An 18,506-nucleotide genomic window follows, 5' to 3' on the forward strand; every position below is an offset into this window, starting at 1 on the left:
AATACAGAGGCATTCTCCAAGTTTACAAGTTGGAGCAGTTATCAAATCAGAAGCTGACCTTATGTGAATATCTAGAATAGCCTTTTCTGTTAATTGCCATAGTTGCCACTACCTTTCTTGAGAATGAGAAATTCTGTACGTATTTTTCTGGATTCAGTATATCCACCTGACTTTAACTAAATAAAACAAATAATTTGGTAATCAGAGTCATGAAAATAAGTTTATGTCCAACTTCTAGGTGGAACAATTATTGAAATATACTTCTAGAGGGAAGAATCCAAATTCCTTGGCCAATCATACCAAAGTGTTATATTCCAGTATACTGATTCCATCTTCATTCACAGCTATCCATAATGGAGCATCTTCCAAGGGAGAAGGTAGGACAGGCTGGAAAAATTAGATACAACAATTTCTTATATTTGCCATGGTATTAAGGACAAGTGATAACAACTGATAGCTCTCTGAGTCAACTAGGGCACTTACAGCAATCAGTGACTATTTAGTTTATGATGGTATCTGTTGAGAGTTTGAATCACAGAGAGCAGGACTTTCTTTCTAGGCAAATGACTCCTGGTTTTAATATTAGAAAAGTTTTTAAGACAAAATAAGAGAGCCTAAATGTTGTACTAGACTACACTGAGATTTTGGCATTGCAGCCCACCAAGTCAAATGAAGTTACACTGACTTTGATGAAGTAAAGTAAATAGATTGTATCTGTTTTATCCGTACTTTGTGTTAATGCATTAGCACTTTCTCAACCAAACATCAATTTAATGCACCATTTTTTAAAAAAAGGCTCCCACCCAGTCCCCAAATAATAACAAAATATAGCACTGCTAGTATTTCCTGAAGCTACTCTCAAACATGCTGCTAAGAGTAAAAAAATAAATAAAAATCTTCTTCTCTTACTTAGAAAAATTATCAGATTTAGATTCAACTTTGTCAAGATTTTACAGACTTGCAACTCACAATATCTCATCCTCTGTTATTAACTTTAAAATGTTATTAGCTTTAGAATGAAATTGAAATTACCCAAGGCTGATAGAACTGTAAGACACTCTACTTATTGAAAACACTTTTTAAAAATTTCTAATAATGCATTAATGTACTGTACATCTGTTGACTATGTGCATATGAATGCTTCCAAAGCAAATACTGGCGGAATACAGACCACCAGAAAGAGGTGGCTGGCAGCCACCTCTCTTTTTCGCATTGTCACACCATAGCAACCAAATTGCGTGGTGTGGTTGTACGAAAAAAGGAGAGCCGAAAAGCGGCTCCTTTTTGTGCCGTCGCAAACTGCTGGCGGCGTGAGCATGTCGCTGCTGTGCGGACCCATCTGGATGCTGCGCAGCAGTGACATGGTAGCTGTGTGTGTCGTCTGGACGGTGCCACACAGCTATGGTGTCATGGCGATGTGCTAGGGTTGCAGGGCATGTGCACGCGCCACCCTGAGGCAACCTTAGCACGTCATCATGATGCTGCAAAGGGCCCGTCTGTACAGGGCCACTCTGAGTAATGAGATTCAAATAAAGGCCAAGATCCAATAGCAATGTGTTGGTGAATAGTCTTCACAGCCAGATATAGAATGATTACGTCATGCACCGAGACCGTCAGAGGACCCTGGCAGACCTTGGCAGATGATATCATCAGTCTGTGTCTGTTTATAGGGACACAGCCAGATGCTTCTCCAGCCCCTCCTGCTCCCCAACAGCTACTGAATGGCTGCAGAGTGGAGGTGGTGAAAGGGGAGCCGTAGCATAGTTCCACCTGCAGAACTTTTCTGTTATACTTTGTAATGTAGGATTTCAGCTAGTATGTGCCAACAGAGTCCCTGTTCCCATTACCTTAGCAGTAAACAGTTTGGCTCCAAAAAGAGGCCATTTCCGAGCCACAGTCAAATAGATCCGAACACATTCTTGCAGAGAACACCCTTGCAGAACCATCCACTTTGTAGCTAATCGGTCAGCCAGCCGCCTAGAGGAATAATATTAGTTTGCCGTAATTTTAAAAGACTAGTAAACATTACCATATTAAAGTTGTATCTGTCATCCTAAAGGAATTACCTTAATGCTTTTGAAAATAATAGTTGATTAAATTTTATAGCAAATTGATGCAAATCATACACAAGCCAGTAGACAGATATTACAATATCGTTTTTAAAATCCCATTGAACTTTTGTTTATAATTTAGATGTCTACAATTTATCAGGTATACAAGTCTGAAAATAAGATAGACATTACTCTCAGGTGTGAAGCTTTCAACATGCCCCCCATCCCCCCTGCTCCCTGGCCCTAAAAGAAATGCCAGCTTTCAGAGGAAGCATAAGAAAGAAGAACATTATTGGCATGCCATTTTATTTTGAAATAAAATGAAAAACATGAGGCAACAAAAAAGGAAAAAACACCATCTAACAGTACAATAAAATCACTGTAAAGTAAATATCTTTAGTGTATCATAGGAAAGCATTTAGGACAACTGGCATAGAATAGCTTAATAAGAAACTCACTAAGTATTTTGAGAGTTTGAATTCATAAAGTGAGTACTAAGCATCTAAGGACATATATGCACATCTATTTTGATTAGAATATTAACCTCCATTAGTTAAGTCAATGGAGTAAATTATGTAATTAATCATATAAGGTGCTCTGTCAGGATTTTGTACACTAGAAGTGGCTTATTCAGGCCACTTGTTTGTCCCCAATTGTTTGTCTCAGTTACAGTAGAAGAGACAAAAACTGGACAACACCCAATGGAACCCACAAAAAAAGGGAGACACATTTTCTAGAGCTCAGGGGATGACAGTTTGGGTTTTTTTTTTGGGGGGGGGGAAGCCCAATTTTGTCCATTTACTGAGTGTTTGGAGATGTATCTCTCTTTTTTTCTTGCGGGCTCAATTACAGAAGACTTATTAAATTAATGGAACTTATGTGAGTATTGACTGAGCAAGTTGACATTGATTCAACGAATCTACTTTGCTTGGGACTAAGAACTTAATAAAGGCACCAGATCCCATATGATCTTGGAAACTAAGCAGAATCAGATGCTGGATGGAAGACTAGCAACAAATGCCCGCTGCTTAGGTTATTTCCTAGGAAAAAACTGGCAAAACCACCTCTGAGTATTTCTTACCTAAAAAAACCCTGTGAAATCATGAAATCACTGTAAATTGACAGGCAACTTGAAGGCAGGAACATGAAGACACACACACACAGGCAAATCACACTTTCTTTGCCTTAGACGAAAGCAATGGCAACCCACCTCTAAACAAATCTTGCCAATAATCTCTATAGCTCCCTCCTTTCTGCCCTCGCTCCTCCATATCTTCAATCTCTCTCTCTCTACAGGCTCCTTCCCGTCGGACTTCAAACATGCTCTCATTTCCCCAATTCTGAAAAAACCTTCTCTTGACCCCTCCTCTCTGTCTAGCTATCGTCCGATTTCTCTTCTCCCCTTTCTTTCTAAGGTTTTGGAACGGGTTGTCTATTCGCGCTGTCTTGAGTTTCTTGAAGCCAATTCCATCCTTGATCCCTTTCAGTCTGGTTTCCGCCCAAGGCATTCTACAGAGACAGCTCTCACTAAGATCTCGAATGACCTTTTACAGGCCAAGGCTAATGGCCTTTACTCTGTTCTCATTCTTCTCGATCTGTCTGCAGCCTTTGACACTGTTGATCACTGTCTCCTAATTGACATACTCTCTGGCCTTGGGTTCTCAGACTCTGTTCTCAACTGGTTTAGATCTTACTTGTCTGGCAGATCTTTTGCAGTAGTTGCAGGGGGTCTGACTTCTTCTCCTGTTCCCTTATCTGTTGGAGTTCCCCAGGGCTCTGTTCTGGGTCCCCTTCTGTTTTCTCTCTACACACTGTCCTTAGGAAAACTCATTCGCTCTTTTGGTTTTTCCTACCATCTGTATGCCGATGACACCCAGTTGTATCTTTCTGCCCCTGACTTTTCGCCAAGGCTTGAACAGCAAGTCTCATCTTGCCTTACAGCTGTCTCGCAGTGGATGCGCCATCGGCGTTTGAAGCTCAACATGTCCAAGACGGAGCTTCTTGTCTTTCCTCCTAAGCCCAACCTTCAACACTCCTTTTCTGTCTCTGTGGACAACATTTCCATTCAACCAGTCCAGCAAGCACGCAGTCTTGGCTTTATCTTTGACTCTTCTCTGTCGTGTATCCCTCAGATCCAGACCACAGCCAAGGCTTGTAGATTCTTTTTGTACAATATTGCCAAAATCCGACCATATCTCTCCGCCTCTACTGCCAAGATCCTGGTCCATGCCCTAGTGATCTCACGACTTGATTACTGTAATGTCCTCCTGGCTGGGCTTCCTCTTTCTCACCTCCGTCCTTTAATCTCTGTCCAGCATTCAGCTGCACGCATTATCACTTCCACCCACCGCTCTGACCACATTTCTCCTGTGTTGGCATCCCTTCACTGGCTCCCTCTCCCTTTCCGCATTCAGTATAAGCTCCTGCTGTCGACATTCAAAGCCCTCCATGGACTGGCCCCTCCTTACTTATCAGACCTTCTTTCTCTTCACCTTCCCTCCAGGGCCCTCCGTTCTGGTAGTCAAGGGTTCCTGTCTCAGCCCAGGATTTCCTCTGCCCCATCCCGGATTCGCCCCTTTTCACTTGCTGCCCCTCACTCCTGGAACCTTCTTCCTCCACAAGCAAGAGCCATCACTTCTTTAACCAGCTTCAAAACGGAGCTGAAAACCATCCTATTCAGAGAAGCTTTCCCAGGCATCGCATAATTGTCGCTTACTATCTGATGTTCTGTTGTTGGCTGTTTATCGATCCATTTCCTGTATTCCTATGTACTGTATATGTATTATCCTACTTGTGATTATGTATTTTCTCTGGATAATGATTAACCATCCATTATGAAGCCTTGCCCTCCCTCCAGTCCATCTGCCTTGGTCCAGACCTCGGAGGTTGAGAGGAACTGCTGGACCTCTTACCCTTTCCCTCCACCACTCCCTTCTCCTTCTGTGTCATGTCTTTTTAGATTGTAAGCCTGAGGGCAGGGAACCGTCTAACTAAAAAGATTGCATGTACAGCGCTGTGTAAATTTACAGCGCTTCATAAATAAAGGTTAATAATAATAATAATAATAATAAGAAAACCCTAGGTTAGAGTTGCCATAACTTGGAGTCAACTTGAAAGCACATAGCAACAAGAGTAAAGCTCTATCAAAGCACAGGAGTAGGCAATGCAGAATCCCTCAGAATATTGTTGGGCTCAGCATTCTTCACCATTGGTTATGGCAAGGGCTGATGCAAATGACAATCTCACAACATCTCTAGGCTTGCACTTTGCCCAACCTCAATACAGCAGAATGCATTCAGGCATACTTATTCTTACCTTAACTGTTCAGAAGAAGTACTGTGTTTGTAGCGCTTGGGGTAAAATTTGTCCAGGACCTGCTGGAGAAGATGTTGCATTTTGGAAGGGGATGACCCCCCGGGGCTTGATTGTACCGGTCGATCCAAGTCACCATATTCCACCTTAGAGGAAAAGTCCAAGAGAGATAGGGAAAAATATATTGAAATGTAGTAAAACAAATTTTTGTGAAGATATTTTTTTTATTTGTGTGTTTATGTGCATACATAAAGGAAGGTATGTATCCAGTAAAACCAAGAGAAATCAGAAAGATCCATACCAGCATCTAAACATTATACCAGAATTCAGATCAACACATGAAACTTCAACAGAATATTGCAGTGAGGATTGCTCTTGTTTAGGTGGTAATCTAGACGTTTCCCCTTCCAGGATATTTCATTCCAATTCCTCTCTACTATTTCTATTTACTGTCCTAACATTCTGTAACCACTGAACAGTCCCAGCTCTCAGATGACTTTTAGATGTGTTTGCTTTGGATCACCTTTGGATTCATGCAGATCCTGGGGTCCCTCCCAGTGAGTTGATACTTCTTTCTTATTTCTCAGTGGCCTTGTTTTGGTAACATTCCCATCAGAATTAAATTGGGGAACTGGTATTAGAGTAAGGGTGGGTCAGAAGATGTTAAGATCACAATTCCCAATGTCCCTCACCACTGAGTTGGTGAGCTGGCTAAGGTTGACAGAAGCTATAGTCCAGGAACATGATGGTCATAGTTGATCATGTCTGATTTATGACTGATTACTTGGAATGCAATTACTTGGATTACTTAGATCAGGATTTGTTTGTACCTTGGTCTACTAGATCCATTGATAGGCAAAAAACATGACACAAAACTCTATGTTGTTGTTATATCTATTCTATCTTGTAAGGTAATTTTAAGGTATCAAATAATGAGACAATGAAGGCACCACAGTTCATTTATTTCTTTGCAGTCTTATGTGTTATGGGAGACATGAACAACCATACCTGGCTTTAGAAAAGCATGCTGTTCTCCTGTGCTACTCTGCTTCACTTGTAGTTGGTTAAACATTCCTACTGTTCCCACCTCTGAGGTTCTCAACTTGCTTTGTGCTCCAAGACCCTCAGGTCTCATAGCTGTGACAGGATTGTTATATATGTGCCTCCTACCATTGATGTATAAAACAGAGTATGGGGTGTATCTATGGGGAAGGGGAAATAAAATGAAGCTATTGTCCTCAAATAAAAATTCTTCTCCTCTCCCCACATGAAATTTGACTTCAGTCCCCATATTTATAGCACTGTAGTAACTTAAAACTTCAGAAGAGTATTTAGAAATACAGTTTGGGCATTCAAAGAGAAGGGGCAGAGTTTCCAAGAAAAAGCAAACACAGCAAATATAAGCCTTCCAGGTATGAGGAATTCTCATTAGCTCATTCTCTGCAATGTTAAAAGATTGGGAACTAAAGGAAATTTTCATTTTGGGGGCAGATTTGATGGACAATTTCCAATCCCCACCCCCGCCCTTTAACTACATCCTGGGCAGAATACAAGGGGAGGGGAGCAAAACCTACCTCAATACCATGCCTTGCCTTTTGTCAGCTCTGCTGTTGTTTTTTAAAAAAGCTGTCAGGCCATTATCCATAGGAGAAGTATATGGGGATAAGACAAATTGCATAAAACAGTTCACTGTATGGTAGGTATCACTTCCCTCTCCTCAATTCTCTTCATATGAATAAGCCATTCCGTTCTACTTTAAATATGAGTGGGCAGATTGATGGGGATAAGCTGCACTGCCATATCTAGTAAAAGTCTCAATGATCCTCATACTATGCTCTGGCCAGGATTGTGACAGGGTGCTGCTACTATCTTCTTCATTTCCCTGTGAAGTTGGCCCTTCTGGTCTAAATAAGAGACAGAGGCTTTCCAGATGTTGTTGAACTGCCACTTTTGAGTAGACCTAAGCAACAGTGAGGGATGCTGGGCATAGCAGTAGATCATCATCTGGAGAGCCACATAATTCCTACCTTGGCCTAAATCCAATTACTACTGCAGTCCTAACTACAGTAGGTCTGTCAATTACTCCAGTGCTCATTGATGATATAAGCAAAATGGTATGAATGTTCACCTGAGCCATCAAAGCTGCCATTTCTAGAGCCAGCTCCTTATTGACAGGGAATCTCCCACTGATTATTTCACCATTAATCTGGAAAGCCAGCAATAAGCGCTCTCGGTCTGTCTCACCTTTTGCTTGGCTTCGGAAATACAATCTAAATTAAAGAAAAATGTTGAAATAAAATTTAAAAAATCCTTTACATGCACAATATCGGGCACTACGGCTGTATCTGCACTGCAGAAATAATGCAGTTTGACACTGGTTTTAATGCCATGGCTCTATCCTATGGATTCCTGGGATTTGTAGTATTTTTTCTTGTACCAGAGCTCTCTGGCAGAGAAGGCTAAATATCTCAAAAAACTACACACCCCAGAATTCCATAATATTGTGCCCTGGAATCATAGAGCTGGAAGAGACCACAAGGGCCATCCAGTCCAATCCCTGATCCCCGATAACAAATAACATTAATAACCAAGTTTTGAAAATTATAATTAGTAGATTATGAACTTGAATTTGTATAAGAATTTACTCTAATTCAGTTCTAGTTAAATAAAGAAGAAAAAATAAACCTGGGATACAGTGGATCCGTATAACCCTTGAGTCTATAATCATCAACATATGAGTTTACAATTGGACTGATGCAATAAAAATCGTTGCCAACAGTGGACAGTACCTGTTTTTATAGGTTAGTTTCACTATTCTTGTGCCACCTTCATATTTTCCAGGATTCAGTTCTTTCAAAGCTTGCTCCCATTTTGAAATGATGTCACATACCTTAAAAATAGATAAAAGAGGTGGGGAAAGGCTGAAGTGATTCAGAAAATTCATAAGGCATATATTTAAAAAGGCATAGGAAAATATTCTGAGACATTGGGTTAAACTGGACAGAGACCATTATTGCCATTTAAATTTTTAACAATAGCATTTCATCACAGTTTTTTCTTCCAAGAAGTCGGGCTGGCACAAAAACCTTGTGGTAGTGATGATGATGATAATGTGTTACCCGCCTCTCCCCATTAATCGAGGTGTGGAACAACAACAATTAATAAACAAACAACATCAGTTAAAACACTCATAAATTTAAAAGGACAAATAAGATGTGCACATATTAAAACAATCCACATCTAAAACTCATTATTTAAAAATCACAATTTAAAAATCATCTGGATAAGCCTGCTAGAAGAGACATGTCTTAAAAGCTCTTTTAAATTCAGACAGCATATTCAGCTGACAAATCTCTTCCAGCAAGTCATTCCACAGCCTAAGGGCAGCTGAAGAAAATGTTCTGTGACTGAGAGTTGCCAACCTAGTACTGGCTGACTGGAGTAAATATCTGCCAGAGGACCTGAGTGTACAGGGCAGATTATATGGGAAGATGGTAATCTGGACCCAAAACACATAGGGCTTTAAAGGTAATGACCAACACTTTGTACTTTGCCCAGAAACTAACTGGCAGCCAATGGAGTGGCAGATTATATAATATTGGTGCAATGTGATCCCTCCTGGATGTCCCAATAATTAATCTGGCTGCTATGTTTTGAACTCACTGAAGTTTCCAAACTTGATACAGAGGTAGCTCAATATACAGCGCATTGCAGAAATCCAGCCTTCAGATTACCAGACTTGCCCAAGCCAAATGAACATCATGTCTAAGTAGGTATTTGAACCTGTGCCCCTATGTAAAGTATATACATAAAGTGGGACCCAGCATGGTGTAATGGTCTGAGCATTGGACTATGATTCTGGAAACCTGCTGGGTGACCTTAGGGAAGTCACACACTCGCAACTTCAGTGGCAAAGAAAACCATTTTCTGGACAAATCTTTCCAAGAAAATTACATAATAGGGTTGCCATAGGTCAGAAACTGCTTGAAGATGCACAGCAGCAGCAACAACAACAACACACACACATGGAGAAACAAAATGGTTCCCAACTGGCAAAGGAGTTCCCAAGGCTGCAACTTTTCACACTATTTGTTCAACTTGTATGCAGAACATATCTGAAAAGCAGGCTTGAACACAAGAGTGAAAATAGGAGGAAGGAATATCAACAATCTGAGATATGCTGACGACACCAAAATACTAGCAGAACACCTCACAGACCTCAAACAATTAATAAGGAAGATCAAAGAAGAAAGTGCAAAGGCAGAAAGGACAAAGGCAATAAAAATAATGACCATGGAAAAATTACACAAATTCAAACTAGTCAATGAAGAAATAGAAATAGTAAAAGAGTTTTCATACCTGGGATCAAACATTGATAAGAACAGGGACAGTAGCCAAGAATTATTATTATCATTAAGCTTTATTTATATAGTGCTGTAGATTTACACAGCGCTGTACATACAATCTTTTTAATTAGACGCTTCCCTCCCCTCAGGCTTAGAATCTAAAAAGACAAGACACAGAAGGAGAAGGGAGTGGTGGTGGGAAAGGGGGAGAGTCCAGCATTTCTTCTCTCACTCTGAGGCCTGGATCAAGGCAGATGGACTAGAGGGAGGGCTTTGCTTCATAATCTAGGCCAGGCCCAATGGAGATGGGCCTGCCTTTTCATTCCCTCCAGGCTGGATGGCTTGCCTTTCTCTCCCTCGGAATGATGGTGGATGGAAGGGGGGGAGAGAAGTCAGAAGAAGATAAAGAATGGGAACGGCAGCTATGAAAGAACTAGAAAAGATCCTAAAATGCAAATATATTCAACTCAGCACAAAAGTAAGAATCATACAAGCCATTGTATTTCCCATTATCATATATGGATGTGAGAGCTGGACAGCTAAGAAAGAAGACAGGACGAAAATCAATTAATCTGAGATATGGTGCTGGAGGAGAGTGCTGAGGATTCTGTGAACAGCCAAAAAGACAAACAAATGGGTCCTAGAACAGATCAAGCCAGAAATCTCCATGGAAACCAAGATGGCAAAACTGAGTCTGTTGTACTTTGGACACATCATGAGATGACATCATTCACTGGAAAAAGTAAAAATGCTAGGAAAAGTGGAGGGATGAAGAAAGAGAGGAAGACCACATGCTAGATGGAGGGACTCTATTAAATTAATAAGTATGGGTCTGCAGGAGCTGGACAGAACAGTAGAGGACAGGGGGGCTTAGAGATATCTCATCAACAGGGTTGCCATGGGCCGAGTCAATAGTAAATACACAGTAAATATTAGAAGAAATATATAATGTATTTATTCAGTTTATACCCATTTAGTGTTCCCACTCTATAAATTTAATCAGTAGCTATAATCATCAAGTATTTGTAACAAGGATTAGGGAGATTTGTCAGGAGACAGAATTAAGGGCAATCACCTTCATAGGGCCTTGTAGACAGTGCTCTAGATCCCTGCCAGAAGGATCATCTGTAAAGAGGTAAAATCCAGAGAGTGATGTACGCCTCATCCCTGTCTCCTGGTTCAGCTGCTGCAGAAACTCATCCACAGTTGAAGAGCCATCAAAGCCAACCACCTAAAATGGAACAGGTGAAATGATCACAAAGGAGAGGCAAAATTATTCTTTCCATCATTACAATAGATAGGCATATATTTTCACCATGCACTAGGAATGGATTGACATAAATGTAACATTTGTACAGAGCCTTTCCCAGTCTGTCTCCCAAGCAAATACTGCTGCATGACAGCTAGCAAGGTTGCAGGATTTGTGATCAGAGGTACTAAAGAACTGTAACTGCCCATTACTGTAAGCATAGTTAAGCAAGGGGAAGAATTCAGGGTTATTTCTACTTATGTAAGGTCCAAAACACACCGCAGAAATAATCCAGTTCGAGAATGCTTTAACTGTCCTGGCTCAGTGCTAGGGAATTCTTGGAACTGTAGTTTTGGGAAACATTTAGCCTTCTGGTGCAACAATAAACTATGGGGCAATACAGACTGCCCCGAAATGGCAGGCTGCAGTCACCCGTTTTAAGTGCGGAAGGACACTGCAGCCACCAAAGTATGCGGCGTTCCTCTGTAGTAAGAAGAACCCGGTTCTTCAGGGTTCTTTTTGTGGCGCGTTGTATACGTCACTAGTGTGTCATTGGCGCACTCTTGATGTACGCAATCTGCAGCGACCTATAGACGCTGTGTGTCGTCGGCATTGTCACGGTGGTGCCCATGTGGACAGGGCACTGCCATGATGCCACCGCTGTCCGTACGGACTAGGGTTCTGGAGCGTGTGGTTGCTGTGCACTCTGAAACCCTAGTTTCGGCACCAGCACACTGCTTTTGGCTGGTGTGTCTCGGGTCTATAATTCCCAGGATTCCCTAGCACTTAGCCAGGACAGTTACAGAGGTCTCAAACTGGATTATTTCTGCAGTGTGATTTGGACTTCAGAGATACAATAAAAAGACTTTTAGAGAGTAGGTGTATCAGATTCCATGTGTATAAACCCAAGCGTTACTCACTGCAAAAAATGCCCCTTGAGGTTGAATGGCAGACAGTAAGCCACTGATCCAGACTTGAAAGACTGCCAGTATATGGTCCCTACTAGGCCTTATGTCTTACCTGGTAGGTTCCATTCATAAAGTGCACTGGAATGCTGAAGGGAAATGAGTGGTGATAGGGATTTCTCAGCAAAATGGACACAATCTCCATTCGGGAAGGTCTGGCTTCTCGCTCTCCAGCTTTCAAAGTGTGCTCCATTGACCTCTCACAGTAGATGGCGTACTTGCCTATTTCACTTCTAATCACAAAGACAAAGCATTTCATTTATTGATATAGCTGTATTTATATAGCTGTCCTGTAACAACTGTATTTATTGTAAGACACTTCGTTGTAGACTACTTTGAGATTTCTTAAATGAAAAGTGTCATTAATTTTTTCCCCCCAAATAAGCAAAGCAAGTCTTTTGGGGGGACTCATAAACACATGCAACATGAAATATGGAAAGAGATCCTGCATGAGAAAATGGAGCATAAAGTTCTGCCCGGGCACAACTTCATTTTTTCTTCCCTCTCCCCTCCTGTAGGATTAATCTTCCTCCTGTGGGATCCTGCTGGCCATTTAGTGTCTGAGGATGACCAGAGGAAGTTGAGAAGCATCTAGCTATGCCTCTGTATCTGGACACACAAGGACAATGCCATCCTCTGGGACCTCTGTAGGATTCCCAGAACATCCTGGACGATATCATTGTTGTTATTTGTCTGGCTATAGTGACATAACCAGATGGTTCTTGACTCCTCTTGGCCATGCCAGGAGCAGGACACAAGAAGACGTTGAGTCTCAAAAGGTGGGAGTCATTGCATGAGGGAGGTAGTGAATTCTTTCCACTGCAATGACCATAAAAGCATATTTTTGATGTTGTTGTTGTTATGTGTCCTCTAGATGATCCTGACTAATGGCAACACTATGAATGAAACATTTAAAAGATCCCTTGCAAATTCATGTCCATGACTTCCTGATTGAGTCCATCCATCTGGTGTGTGGTCTTCATCTTTTTCTCCTACCCTAAATCATTCCTAGTATTATTGTCTTTTCTAGTGACTGATGCCTTCTCATTATGTGGCCAAACTACGACAGCCTCAATTTGATCATCTTGTCTTCTAAGGAGATTTCAGGGTTGATCTGTTCAAGAGCCCATTTGTTTGTCTTTTTGGCTCTCCACAGTACCCTCAACACTCTTTTCCAGCACCACATCTCAAATGAGATGATTTTCTTTCTGTGTGCTCTCTTTACTGTCCAGCTTTCACATCTACAGATAGTGATGAGGAATACAATGGCTTGGATGATTCTAACTTTAGTGCTCAGATGTATTGTATGTCTTTGCTCTTTACAAGTTTGTCTAGTTCTTTCATAGCTGTCATTCCACTTCCTAATCCTCTTATTTCTTGATTGCAGTCTCTTTCCTAACAATGTTTGATCCTAAGTAGGGGAAATCTTTAACTATTTCAATCTCCTCATTGACTAGGTTGAATTTATGTAGAATATCTGTGGTCATTATTTTTGTTTCTTTATGTTCAGCAACCACCCTGCCTTTGCACTTTCTTTCTTGACCTTCCTTAGTAACTGTTCCAAGTCTATGACATTTTCTGCTAGTAGTATGTTGTTATCCGCATATCTTTGATTGTTGATGTTCCTTTCTGAGTCTAAAGCTGTTCTTTGTATAATATTTTTTGTATATAAGTTGAACAAATAAGCTATACTGGTCACATTTTTGTTCCCACTTGTCATGCAGGCTGTAAAAGGATTAATTTGGGTACAGTTCAGAACATTTGCATGGTTTGCTGGAATCTGCTGAACTTCAAATGACCGAAGGAGTGAGTTGAACTTTCCCACAAAAGCCCAGTGCATATGTAACAGCTAGAATGCTTTGCACATTACAAAATTCCTTCATGGAAGTAATTTCCTTGTAGGACTAATGTGTTATATATGTTATATAAATATGGCATAGCATGTGTAATTTGAAAAAGCGGCTTGCACCTACTATCTTCATTTCTGAAAATCACAATGATTCTACAGGTAATGCCTGCCATGACAATGCTTAACTTTAATCATTTCTGTTAATCTTACATATTTTAAAATATCTTACCCTACTTCAAATGCTTTCATGAGAAGTGGCACAAACATTATATTAACTAAAAATATGTAAACAATATTTCCACACAAAGACAATTTTAAACAGCTTCCATTTTGTGGTTGCTTTCTGTAGAGCAATTCTTAATTAGAGCCTTCAAGTCTGATCTGGTTATATAGCTCAGATAAAATAAATTCAAAATAACTTAGCAAGGGTAAAAGACAAGATATTCACTTTGGGTCCGCATGCTGCTGCAGGTGATGCTTGAGATACCAGAGAAAGTGGTGCTGAGGCAGGAAGAGAGGAGTACAAAGAGCCAATAACTGCCAGCACTGTGGAGGGAAAAAGAAAAACTTGTTCACAAAGATTAAAATAACTACTTCTATTCTGCTCTTTTATGGTTAAGACAAAAAGGCCCAATTTTCGCTGGGAGCTGTGTCACACACTGAAAATTCTACATGTGAAGGACACATGAAAGGCATATGAGTGTAAAAGACATATCTATATGCACAAGGGCAGCTGCAGTTGCCTGAGGTTCCTTGTCTGGGGGCTTTTATTTTTAAGAATATGCTCTATCTCCCATAAAACGTAAAGCAGCCCTTGAAGCAAGGACAGCATTAATCACTCTCAAGTTCCAAGCAGGCAAAATTATACCTTTAACAGTAGCCACAGATGTTTTCATCGTGGCCGGCGGAGCCAAAGAGGAGAAGGAAGCCTTGCCATTCACTCCGTCATGGCCAGCGGAGTGGCAGAAGGAGGCCTTGGGTTTTGGCTGCCACTGCTGCTGCCGCCGCTGCTACTCCCCATGAGGGAGCCATGGCAAGGTCTCCTTTTTTGGGGCCTAGCCAGCCGGCTAGGCCCCTCCTCATGGCTCCCTCGCGGGTGGCGGCAGCAATGGCGGCCAAAACCCGGGAAATCTTGGAAAGCCAGGACGGGACCTTCTTAAAGGCCCAAAACCCAGGAAAGTCCCACCCAAAAGCGAGATATGGCAACCCTAGAAGTACTCAAGGGTCACTGTTACAACTTCCATTCTTTAGCCAGTACAGCTGAATCAATATATCCTGTCTCTATAGTTTCAGTTTATATTTATATTTATTTATATTCAGTTTATACTGGAGAGCAGGCCGGCCCAGCGTCATCAGGGGCTGGCCTGAAGACAGAGTGCCCTCCCTCCATAACTGTCTTCTTTCGGCCGTTGAGGGAGAGAGCAGGCCGGCCCAGCGTCATCAGGGGCTGGCCTGAAGACAGAGTGCCCTCCCTCCATAACTGTCATCTTTCGGCCGTTGAGGGAGAGAGAGCAGGCCCACGCGTCACAGGGCTGGCCTGAAGACAGAAAGTGCCCTCCCTCCATAACTGTCTTCTTTTGGCGACGTTGAGGAGAGAGAGCAGGCCGCCCAGCGTCATCAGGGCTGGCCTGAAGACAGAGTGCCCTCCCCTCCTAAATGCGTCATCTTTCTGGCCGTTGAGGGAGAGAGAGCAGGCCGGCCCACAGCCGTCATCAAGGGGCTGGCCTGAAGATACAGTGTATCTTAATTGTAGATTTTTCTTGTACTGTTATATAATTTTCTTGTACACCGCTATGATCTATTTGGAATAGCGGTTTATAAATAAAACATATTATTATCATTATTATTTACAGTATCATCCCTTATTTCAGTCATTCACCAGTTCTTCTCTTTATTGCTTCCCTGAAAATAAACACAATTGTCTCCAGTGCTAATTCAACACATTAAGACATTTCCTGATAATTGTTATTTAACTCTCAAACATAGCAATTAGCATATACAATCAGTATTTAGAGGACGGGGAAGGCAGATGGAAATTCACCTGGATGACAGAATGATTCTGACCATCTCTGCTGGTCTGTTTCATCAACTGACAGTAGATTTCATTCTGAAGCTCACTGTGGGTTAGGCAGACTTGTAGTGCTGTCTGTGCAAGTGTAACATGATAATCAATTGATGGGCCTTCTACAGGGACATTGATGAATAGCTGGCAAGACTGAAACACAGACAAGCAGAACAGACACACATGAATGGAGAGAGATTGGTAGTTAACACTTTTCAGTTTTCCTCCCAGTCATGTTGATGATAACCTAAATACAACTTCAATAGCATCAAAAATCCACCAAACAGTGATACCTTTATTGAATGAACCAAAACGCACAATACAGCTTTCTTGGAATACCTTGAAGAGTTTGAGAGCCTCTGTCTGCAATGCTTCTGAAGGCAGGGTGGTGAGGGATGTCTGCAGCCCATCCTTGCTGAAACACAGCACAGGGTGTTTCCACAAAGAAGAATCTGAATTGGTAGACAGGACAAAGCTGTGAAAACTTGGTCAAATATTGCATGACACAAGGCATCTTATTTACATGCAAGCACACATAAGTATATACAAACACAACACTCTTGCCAAATCACCATCATCAGCATCATCATCATGTTAACAAAACCATATTAGCTTATTGGTATCTTATGTCTTCAAGCCACATAGCTCATAAAGGATGGCCTCCTTTCAGAATGTAGTTGGGAGAATAGCAAGTTCTTCTTCATGGTCTCTGCGAATCACACAATTAGGTGTTGCACGTATACAGAGCCTCTCACAGAACATTCCAGAACTGAGCTTTTTCTGAAGGAACTTCCACTCATTTTTGTGGATGAAAAGGAACTGAGGAAAGTTAGCTGACTTGTACCCAGGTGCTCAGGCTGAGGAAGCAAGACACAGGGTTCCATGAGAAAAAGCTCATCTAGAAAGTTGCACAAAAGGTTCTGCACAGGTGCAAAACCCAATTGTGTGAAATCATAGGTAAACAGTCAGAGAACCTCAGATACAGGTAAGCAACCTGTTCTTTCAGTTCCCTGCCACACTAAAAACTTTACACTCGTGGAAAGCTAATGCATCAACAAAAAGGCAAAACTATAATCCTTTATCCAGACATGTGAAGCTTTTACATGCAAGCTGTACCAGAAAGCGATACACCTCATTTCATTCTGAAGAGGCAGAGGTTATTTTTGCATTAGGGCATCCATACTAAATATCTGGCATTCAGCACAGCAAAGTTTATAGCACTACACTCATTTATAACTAGAAAAGTGTTTCAGCAAAAAAGCACTCACTGTAACATTAATAATGAATATGGGTTTAGCTTCCAGTCGTAGTTAAGGTGAGCTGGTACTTCCCTGCTTAAAACAGCAATGTCACACTCACTAGTATGGCTAGCCCATAACAGGATATATACACAGAGTGTAATACCGTACTCTAAACAGAGTAAAAAGTCAATTGCCATTCTTAGTTTAGTGGGTTTTTCGGGCTATGTGGCCATGTTCTAGCAGAGTTTATTTCTGACGTTTCGCCAGCATCTATGGCTGGCATCCATGCCAGCCACAGATGCTGGCGAAACGTGAGAAAGAAAGAATGCTAGAACATAGCCACATAGCCTGAAAAACCACAAAAAACTTGGAATGCAGGCCATGAAAGCCTTCGACTTTACAATTGCCATTCTGCTAGTAGATCACAAAGAGACCTGGATGAAAGAGTCTGATTTCAGAAAGAGACTTCTTTTTATTTCCACAGTCCAAGTCCAGATGGGTGCTCAAGCCGTTCTGTTTCATGCAAATGTTGGGAAGGGCATGAGAACAGAACTGGCTTTGCAAAGGAATTTCCCATGCTTGCCATGATTGCTTACTACTACTGGAGTTCTCCATATGATGGCCTTTTTCTCACTACACAATTATAATACTGTACTTTGATACCACTTTAAGTGTCATGGCTATATTCCATGGAATCTTGGGATTTGTAGTTTGGTAAGATACCAGTCAGTACTTACTTTCAGGGGAATTACCATGATCATGAAGGTGGTTCCCAGGGTGAGGCTCATCCATTACACTCTGGGTGTGGTGACCTCTGCAATTTCCCCAAATGCGGGACTCAGCTGTTTTATTTATTTATTTAATTTCTATGCCACCTTTCTCCCAGAAAAGGACCCATGGCAGCTCACAGATAAAATTGTTTAAAAATTTTACAATAAAAAAATGTGGTAGGGCCTAAGTACTACCAGTCCATAAAAAGGCACTAGATCCTGTCTGATCCTGGAAGCTAAGCAGGGTCTGTCTAGTTAGTACTTGGATGAAAGACCACCAATGAATACCAGGTGCTGCAGGCTATATTTCAGAGGAAGGAACTGTCAACACTACCCTATTCCCCTGTGAATGAAAAGGGACAGGTCAGGGATGGGGCAGCTATGGGAGGCAAGTAGTGTTGTGTGATCAGCATTGCTGATTCCGCTTCCTTCCCATTGGAATCATGGTTTAAAAGCCGAGTGTGATAATCTCCTCAGACTCATAAATAAGCTCCCTCTCTGTGAGTGACAATCAGCTTGCTCTAGACTTACTTGGGTCCCCTTCTGTATCCAGTAGCTTTCCAATCAGCTGCTCATAGGCAGTGCCCACTTTTGTGCTGCTCTTGCTGCTGCCTGCTGCTACTGTTAGGTGGTACAACCAAGTATCCTTGGAGCAGAAGGG

At 41.6% G+C, this 18,506-nt stretch overlaps 2 protein-coding genes and 1 pseudogene across 5 annotated transcripts in view; 1 reads left to right on the forward strand and 2 right to left on the reverse strand.

Annotated features, from left to right (window-relative positions):
* Positions 1-18,506, reverse strand: part of ARG2 (arginase 2) — a 181,836-nt gene that overhangs the window by 43,197 nt on the left and 120,133 nt on the right. The gene's annotated exons all lie outside the window — the stretch shown is intronic.
* PLEKHH1 (pleckstrin homology, MyTH4 and FERM domain containing H1) overlaps positions 1-18,506 on the reverse strand; it is a 75,293-nt gene that overhangs the window by 3,253 nt on the left and 53,534 nt on the right. For 3 of the 4 annotated variants that reach the window (XM_042438835.1, XM_042438843.1, XM_042438829.1), the window contains exons 18-28: positions 18,377-18,491; positions 16,174-16,286; positions 15,814-15,987; positions 14,221-14,318; positions 11,979-12,156; positions 10,785-10,940; positions 8,153-8,253; positions 7,492-7,633; positions 5,367-5,509; positions 1,848-1,977; positions 301-387 (exon numbers count right to left, since the gene is read on the reverse strand). In XM_042438835.1, coding sequence (XP_042294769.1) covers positions 301-387; positions 1,848-1,977; positions 5,367-5,509; positions 7,492-7,633; positions 8,153-8,253; positions 10,785-10,940; positions 11,979-12,156; positions 14,221-14,318; positions 15,814-15,987; positions 16,174-16,286; positions 18,377-18,491 — 1,437 coding nt within the window. Of the gene's footprint in view, positions 1-300; positions 388-1,847; positions 1,978-5,366; positions 5,510-7,491; positions 7,634-8,152; positions 8,254-10,784; positions 10,941-11,978; positions 12,157-14,220; positions 14,319-15,813; positions 15,988-16,173; positions 16,287-18,376; positions 18,492-18,506 lie in introns of those variants that run through there. The other variant, XM_042438851.1, reaches the window with a different exon arrangement.
* LOC121920065 lies at positions 17,805-17,941 on the forward strand (annotated as a pseudogene).

This window comes from Sceloporus undulatus, chromosome 1, assembly GCF_019175285.1.
Source record: "Sceloporus undulatus isolate JIND9_A2432 ecotype Alabama chromosome 1, SceUnd_v1.1, whole genome shotgun sequence".
Taxonomy (NCBI): domain Eukaryota; kingdom Metazoa; phylum Chordata; class Lepidosauria; order Squamata; family Phrynosomatidae; genus Sceloporus; species Sceloporus undulatus.